This window comes from Nestor notabilis, unplaced genomic scaffold, assembly GCF_000696875.1.
Source record: "Nestor notabilis isolate BGI_N333 unplaced genomic scaffold, ASM69687v1 scaffold19200, whole genome shotgun sequence".
NCBI lineage: Eukaryota > Metazoa > Chordata > Aves > Psittaciformes > Psittacidae > Nestor > Nestor notabilis.
The window spans coordinates 5214-13074 of record NW_009910873.1 but is presented as its reverse complement, the minus strand read 5'-3'; the positions used below and the strand labels follow the sequence as shown (position 1 = coordinate 13074).

Here is a 7861-nt window from a genome sequence, read left to right as displayed (position 1 = left end):
CCAGTTAAAGTTAAAAATGGTCTCTCATAGTCATGTTGGATTGCTACAATTACATATGTTAAGTCCTAGCATACTAATTGTGCCTTATTGAGTATCTTCAGCTGAGATCTGCTGTGTCTGTCTGCAATAGTAGCTGGGTATGCGCAGCTGTAATATATGATACTATACCTTGAAGTGCCTCTTTCTAATGTATAATTGTGAAATACTGAAGACTGCTTTTCTCCCCCTCACCTTCCTTTTCTGTCTACTAGATTAAGCAACAATGGCATTTGTGAAGAGTGGATGGCTGCTCCGGCAAAGTAAGTCACAGTGGGCCTTTTACCTCCTTTTCTCCCCAGTGTGTCTAACTTCTTCAAAAGACATCAGAGCAACTTAGCAATTCCCAGGTCTTTCTTAAACAAAGTCTCTAGCTCTGTGGGTTGTTTTTGTTCTCTTTTTTTGGTTGGGTTTTTTTTTTTACTTTTAGGACACTTCACAAAATGACCTGTCATGACAGCATTTCCATGTGACCTTTCAGGTATACCATTTGGAAATGGGATATAGCACACCTGAGGTGCCTGACTGGCATTCAGCTTCAGATGCTGCTCTGTAATTAGTGCTGAATAAATGGAGACTTGGAAACTTTACCTGACACCTTAATGCCTTCAATTAGTCATGCCCTCTCCTTGTTCTTGCAGCAAGTCAGAACTAAAGCACCAGGTTATGCACTTAAAATAAACTTTGTTGTGACTTTGAATACTAGGAAAAATATGGAACCCAATTCTGTAGTGCTCTGAAGTGGGGATGTTGTAGTACAGGGGCAGCTGTGAAGGATCTGTTGGTTTTATTAGCTCTAGGACACAAATAGTTCCCAATATGTGCTCTTAAAAGTGACTATCTGCTTTTTAAGGTACTATTTTGCGGCGCTGGAAGAAGAACTGGTTTGACCTGTGGTCCGATGGCCGCTTAATATTCTATGATGATCAAAATCGCCATGACATAGAAGATAAAATCCACATGCGAATTCATTGCATCAACCTCAGAGTGGGGAATGAATGTCGAGGTAATAATGAACCCTTCAGTACTTGTGTATTTAGAGATTCTTCACAACTCCAGTGCCTTTTCAGTGCAACTTCCTTGTTAAAGAAACCCAGCAACCCCCAAAAAACCCCAACCCAACCAACTATTAACTTTCCTTATAGACAACCAGGGCATGGTACCACCATGTGACAGATTAGGTTAGGGTTTGGTACTTCCGTTTAAAACTCAGTGAGGAAGGGGTACCATGTATGCAGGTGGCAAACATGCACGTGAGAATGGGATATTCACAGTAGACTTGCGGGTTTGATTATAGCGTTACTGGTGTAATTACAGTGCTGGCTGGAGTGAGAGGCAGGACAAGAAATGGGAAACCTCAGCAGATTTTCTTCAAGTATTACTAATTTCACTCTAGCATTTGTTAGTACTCCACTTGATACTGACACAAGTATTGGAGAGTACTTACTGCTATGTGTGAATTGGTTCTGCTATAAGACACTTGAATTTCTTAGGAATGATGTTCAGAGCTACTTACTTTCAGGACTCTCTAAAGAGCAAGAACAGATTATTGCCTTCTGTAATTTGCTCTGATACCATGTAAGGCAGCTACAACTGGCCCTCATTTATTTTGTCCAGATTTTTGCATAAACTGTCTCCCTTCTTGTAAAAGTGATCATGACATTCTGGTTATAGATATTTCATAACTCATCTCTTTTTTCTGACTCAGATTTCCAGCCTCCAGAAGGGAAGCAGAGAGACTGTTTACTGCAGATTGTTTGCCGTGATGGGAAGACAGTCAACCTATGTGCAGAGAGTGCAGATGACTGCCTGTAAGTCTGCCAGAGAATATTGGTTTTGCTGCCTCTTCCTCATTTATCTTTCTTTTTCTCTCTCTTCTTAATTATTTTTGTTCCTTCAGACTTTCAGAGACATTTTAAGAAAGTTTTCAAGCAAATAAAAGCAGTCTTTCAGTGACAAAAAACATAGGTCTCTTAGAAGTTGTCTAGCTCGTGCAAAATAACTGCAAGTTAACTCACTGAAAACACTGAAGGGTGAGGAGTAAAAGAATCTTATTAATACGGTTAATGCAAGATTTGCTGAACACATTGGGGTTTTTTCCCACTTTTCCCATTCTTCAAGTAGTACATGACCCTGCATGGCTCAAGGACATCCCAGTCAGTGGTGAAAGGAAGAATACTCTGTTATTGTGAACTTTCAGCTGAGCTTGGCTCTATATAGTTTGATAACTTCTATCATCAGTGTTTGCCAAGTACGCGTTTGCCAAGTATGCTTCGAGCATGCTCCCAGCCATATGGCATGGGAGTGTCTGTGTGAAGTGTATGTACCCTCTGTTCAAACTGTAATAGCGTCAAGACCCACACTCTCTAGTCAGCACAGATGCAACTGTTCAGGCAGGAAAAACAACTTCCCTGGTTCTCTTCCTATTACCTTATCCCAAGCATGGCTGTGTATCACCTACCTGTTGTGCTTGCAGTGAAGACCTTCAAAACTGCATCTGTTCCTTCTCATGTTCCTCCTCACGCCTTCTCAGCTCTGCAAAGAACGTAATTCTTTGTCAGTCTTGGTGTAACATCTTTGTGCATTCATTTTAGTGGATCACTGGGCTTTAACATATGCAATGGCTTAAACTGTGCTCCTGCGGTACCTCTAGTTGCTAACCTTTGTTTTTTTTAATAGTCCTAAAAATAAGAAGTGGTGTTGATCTTTGTCGGTGTTCCACTAAACAGTGGCCTTGTTTTTGCAGGGCATGGAAAATTGCTCTCCAGGATGCCAGGACAAACCCAGTAAGTTCACTGGCTAGACTTTATTCTGACAGAGAAGCAGCACATTGGTGCTATGTGTGGGTTAGCAGTTTACTTCTGTGATCATGTTCCATCCTTCCCTGCTACAGAAAAACAGGGTCATAAGCATGATGGCTTGTGGCTGGGGAGAACAATCCAGCACATGTCATCCTTGCAGCCAAGCCTAGGCAAATACATGCTGGGTGGAAGTGAATGATTTCAGGGAATGATTTGTGTGTGTGGAAATGATTGTTTGGGAAGCTGGTCTGTAAGGGAAGTGGCACTGAAGCTGTGGGCAAGAAGTAAATCTTCTGTAACCAGTAAAAATGCGCTTTCCACTCTTAGTGTTTGCTGCCTACCAGATACAGTGCTAAAGGAAGCTTACTGCAAAGAAGCCGTTTGTTAATATAGACATTACATTGTGGGATGCTTCTTGGTGGAGACTAGGGGAGCAAGAGGTGCTTGAAAGGGATGCAGGCATGCTGAGAAGGAGTACATTACCTCTGCATTGGCATGCTAGCTGTGGAGAATGAAGAGATCAGTTATCATAAAATTCTCTCTGTGAGTGTTGGAGCTCTCTAGAGAACTCTGTCTTTGGGGAACCACATCCATCCACTTGTGGGTATTGTTTTTTCCCTCCAGACTGCCTTCCAGAGTACTCTTCAACACTAGCTTTCCTTAGATGGCTGTCTAAACCAACCTGAGATGTTCCTGTTTCATGTGGAAATGCTGACTTTTGTAGAAGTTTGTATCAGTTTTTGGTAGGTCATATTAACATTGCCACTGTACTGAGGCATCTGTCTTACGATATAACTAAGATCTGTAGACACCCAAAGCAAACACTTGTCGTAGTTTTGAGTGTCGTGGACAGAACTGCCTCTGACTGCAGCCATGCTATGCTGCTTCATGGTGTTAAATGAGAAGTAAAGGAATTGTCTTCATGCAGGGAACACAACACTCATGGTCTGTCTGCTATAGCTTTAGGGTCTTTATCTTGCTTATGTGGGAGACGGTGACTCCTGGTTTTAGGAGTTAGGAACTGTTAGTTTTCATGTCTTTTGACACTTGGCTGCCAGCCCTGATAGGACGGCATTCAAAACTTGCCAGTGCATCACCTTTGTCAGCCAAGGCAGACCCTGCTACTGAAAGTAGGGCAGATAGCTCTCTGCACAAGTAGTATCATAAATTGGCACTTTCCAAAGCTATTACAGATTTCCAACAAAGACTTGAAGTAACTGGGTTTGAGTCCATCTGTGTCTGACATACCTGTCAGAAATAACGAGCATCCAGCAGTGCCTTTACTGGGATAGAAGGGTGATCACCCCAGCTTTGAGAACTATGTCATTTACAGATGTTTGCAGGCTGGTGTCATATGCCTGTACAGAGTTCCTTGTAGCAGAACAGAATACATTTACTGCTAAGACGGTAGCATCTGCTGGACACTTTCCCAGGTGCTGGAAATACCTGCCTCTTCACACAGTGCTTTCAAGTGTGTTTCAAACAATCCTTAGAATATCCAGTGTAAGACTGATCTGGAATATGGACATACTATGCCCTCAAAGTCCAGGTACAAGAGACAATAGGAGCATTCACTTATAAATGAAAAAAAGAGACCTGTTTTCTTTTCTTGGGATAGGGCACCAAGAGCATCACTGTATATTTCTGATACTGTGTGCAAGAATACAAGGCTACTGTAACCATTCTCAATTGTCTTTGAGAGTAAGTTATCACCTTTGCCTGATAGCTGCGTTCAAAAAGGACCAGAATTGAAGGTGGTATTTGCAAAGTAATTCCCTAAAAACAGCCAAGGCCCCCAAATCCCTACAGTTAAACCTGTCTTACTGTATTTTTTATAAAGTCTTCTCACAGCCAGGACAAGAGGTGGCCAAGAACTGTGACTGTGTTCTGCTGTAATGTTCAGGTGCCACTTCTGCCTACTGCATTTGTGTTCTTATCTGCTCTTGCAGAACTTGGTGATACCACTCTAGGGCACTGGGAAGCAGCTAGCTTAGTTGACAAAACTTGTTTATCTGGAAACAGAGGATGAACAAGAGGGTAATTTCTAAAACTGAGGCTATGAAATGATAGAAGGAGTCAGTGTGCTTGCATGTAGATGTGTGTTCATACAGAGGTAAGAGATCTTATGGCTCCTTCCTGTGTTTGCTGAGGCGTTTGTATTCTCCCAAGTCAGCTCTCCAAGTGGTTTCCTTTTGAAGTGCTTTATAAGATATTCACAGTATGTCTCAAGGTTACTCCTTCTTTGGGGTCATTCAGTTTTAATCCTTGCACTGCTCTAACTGGGTGTCTGTAGGAAAAGGCGTTAACTGTTACCTTTCTGTGGTGTTTAGGGCTATGTGGGATCTGACGTGATGTATGATGAGACAGCCATTTCCTCAGCCCCTCCTCCCTATACAGCTTATGCCACACCATCACCTGAGGTAAGAGTTGCAGTCAGGAAGCATTAAGCATTTAGTCCTTCAAGCACTCAATCTGTACTCCTGTATATAACTGTGTTCCGCAGTTATATCCAGCTTTGAGGTTTGTACAAAAAGAGAGAGAGTAAAGCACTAACAATCTATTGTCACTCCTGTTTGAGATGGATTTCCTTTGAAGGGGATGAGGCAGATTTGATTGGGAGGTATATAAAGGATGGCTGCTTAGAGAACTTGGAAAATACAGCTTCTTAGAGACAGGGCAGAAGTTATTTAGCTGATCTTAAAAGATACTGGCTATGCAGCTTTTAACATAAGAAGGCGTGACTACGCTTTCACATTGTGTAAGCACTGGAAAGATACAAAATGAGGAGTTCTAAAAATAGGATTTAATGACAGGAGCTGTCATGTTTAACACATAAGGATTTTGTTGTATCCAAGATGTCATAGCAACACAATAACTAGCACAGTTCTTTTGCAGTGGAGAAGGAGCAGCACTGGGGCTGAACCTATATACATTGTAGATTTCTGGATGTTCTGACCAATGTGCAGTGATACACAAAGGGAAAGTTTGGGGCAGTGTTACTTGTTGCATTACAGGAGTACTGCTCCAGCCCCTCGATGCTAGAAATAGTTGTTAAGAACTAGATGCGGTACTGGGAGCTGTATCAGGGCTAGTAGTGGGCCTCCTCTTTTGGAGAACAAAATTGCTTCCAAACATACAGCTATAGAGTATTTGTCCCATATCTGACATTTACGTGCAGTGTGATAGGGACAAGTTGGCTGGAGTTTCTTGGGATCAGCTGCTGCCTACCTCACACTTCTGAGCTCTCCAGAGAGCTCTTACTGGCAAAAGGGCAGAGAGGAGAAGCTGGTAATGCTGCTGTGGCTCTGGCTGATGATCTAAAACCTGCCTCTGCCATTCAGCATCCAGGAAGGGTAGAGAGTGAATGCTGTTAAGGAGCACTTATTTTTTCAAGCACCTGTTCTGAATCCTTTCCAGGGAGTAGTTAGACTATATCAGTATACACTGGGTATTTTAGCAAAAGTTTGACTGCATTAAAAATGAGGGAGAATTGAACAAGGTGCGTAACTGGGTACAAAGCAAAGAATACTATCGTAAGGACATTTTTAATTTCACCAGGTTTATGGCTATGGCTACGATCAGTACAATGGTGCGTATCCACCTCCTGGTCCTCAAGTCTTCTATGCCTCCAATGGACAAGCTTATGCTGTTCCCTACCAGTATCCATACCAAGGTAATCAGTATCAACCATACCTTTCACCTTCCTGTAGAAGCTATTTGAGTTAGTGTTTGTCTTGAATTCTGTTAATCACCATCCTTTACCACCCACCACTCCTGCACAACAGTGATGGAAAGAAACCTGACATGTAGCTAGAACCAAGACCCCTTACCCTTTCACAACAGAGCAAGTGCAGTGAAATTTGTATTAAGTGATTTAACCTGCCCAGTATGATCTCATGACTTCATAAACTCTTTGAAGCACACTGAACTCTTAACTACGGTAGGCAATGTGTTTTCTAAGGAAAGACAGAAGAGCCAGAACAAGATTGATTCATTATTAATTGGGTATTGATGAAGATTTTCATTCATCCATTCTCTTATACCTAGCTTAATTATTTCAACACTGACGTTCAGCTGTGGCCTCAGAATTAAGTGCAAGTTTCAAAGGCAAATCCACTCCCAAAGCATGGTTGTAACTGGTTCCTTCCCCACATGCTGGCATCATCAGTGGAAGGAAGAAGATGAAATAGTGTGTTGAAATTGCAGCACATGGTATTAAGATAGACATTTCTCTTACCCTCCTAACAATCTCGTATCACCTAGGACCTTATGGCCAGCCCCCTGCAAACCATGTCATCATTCGAGAGCGTTACCGTGACAGCGATGGAGATCTTGCACTGGGCATGCTTGCTGGAGCAGCGACGGGAATGGCTCTGGGATCATTATTCTGGGTCTTCTAGATTACCCGTTCCTTATCTTTGTAGTTCCAAAACCCTTTCTTGTGTGCAATAATATATTGGCAATGTTGTTTACTGTTAAACTTTAAGAAATGCAATAGTGATTTTTCAGTAGTGACATCTTAATAACTGATTCTTAACTGTCTTAAGGAGAGTTTAAAGGCACCGTTTAGTTAAATGACTGGAGATGGCATGTGCTGCTCTTGAATTCTGTTCTGATGGTTGGAGTTACAAGGATTTGTACTGATGAGAATCAATATGAGCACCAATGTAACATGGTAGCAGTCACTAGCTTTATGAACAGACTGTTACTGTAAACACTGTAGAAAAAAATTATTTTGGGAGGGATCTAAAATCTGGTCCAAATAGGAAGTTCAAAGGAGCCCTGTATTAGCATATATGTACTACTGGCTTTAAACATTCCCTGGACAAACACCCAGCTCAGCAGAAACTCCTTAGCATTAGGTAGTCTACCATGCTTGAGGATTTTTATGTTATCAAACTTGCCTGCAGATGGTAGTGTATTTTCTTAGCTGGAGTCCTATACCTGTCTCTGACCCCATCCAGGTGAAGGTGGTTTTGAGAACGTATAAGCAAACCACTAAGAAGCAGCAGCACTCCTCAGTT

The 7861-nt window shown here is 42.0% G+C and overlaps 1 protein-coding gene across 3 annotated transcripts; it reads left to right on the top strand.

Annotated features, from left to right (window-relative positions):
* The first annotated feature begins 249 nt into the window (after positions 1-249).
* On the top strand, positions 250-7520 carry PLEKHB2 (pleckstrin homology domain containing, family B (evectins) member 2). 3 transcript variants are annotated; one of them, XM_010012079.1, is made up of 8 exons: positions 263-299; positions 890-1042; positions 1745-1847; positions 2783-2822; positions 5168-5263; positions 6266-6274; positions 6396-6510; positions 7101-7520. In XM_010012079.1, the coding sequence occupies exons 1-8, from the start codon at positions 263-265 to the stop codon at positions 7235-7237; spliced, it is 690 nt and encodes a 229-aa protein (XP_010010381.1). In that variant the 3' UTR covers positions 7238-7520. The 3 variants fall into 3 exon arrangements, with proteins under 3 accessions (XP_010010389.1, XP_010010374.1, XP_010010381.1); XM_010012087.1 differs by lacking the exon at positions 6266-6274 and having other exon boundaries at positions 250-299; positions 5168-5257; positions 7101-7321; XM_010012072.1 differs by lacking the exon at positions 6266-6274 and having other exon boundaries at positions 250-299; positions 5168-5257; positions 7062-7237.
* The last annotated feature ends 341 nt before the right edge of the window (positions 7521-7861 follow it).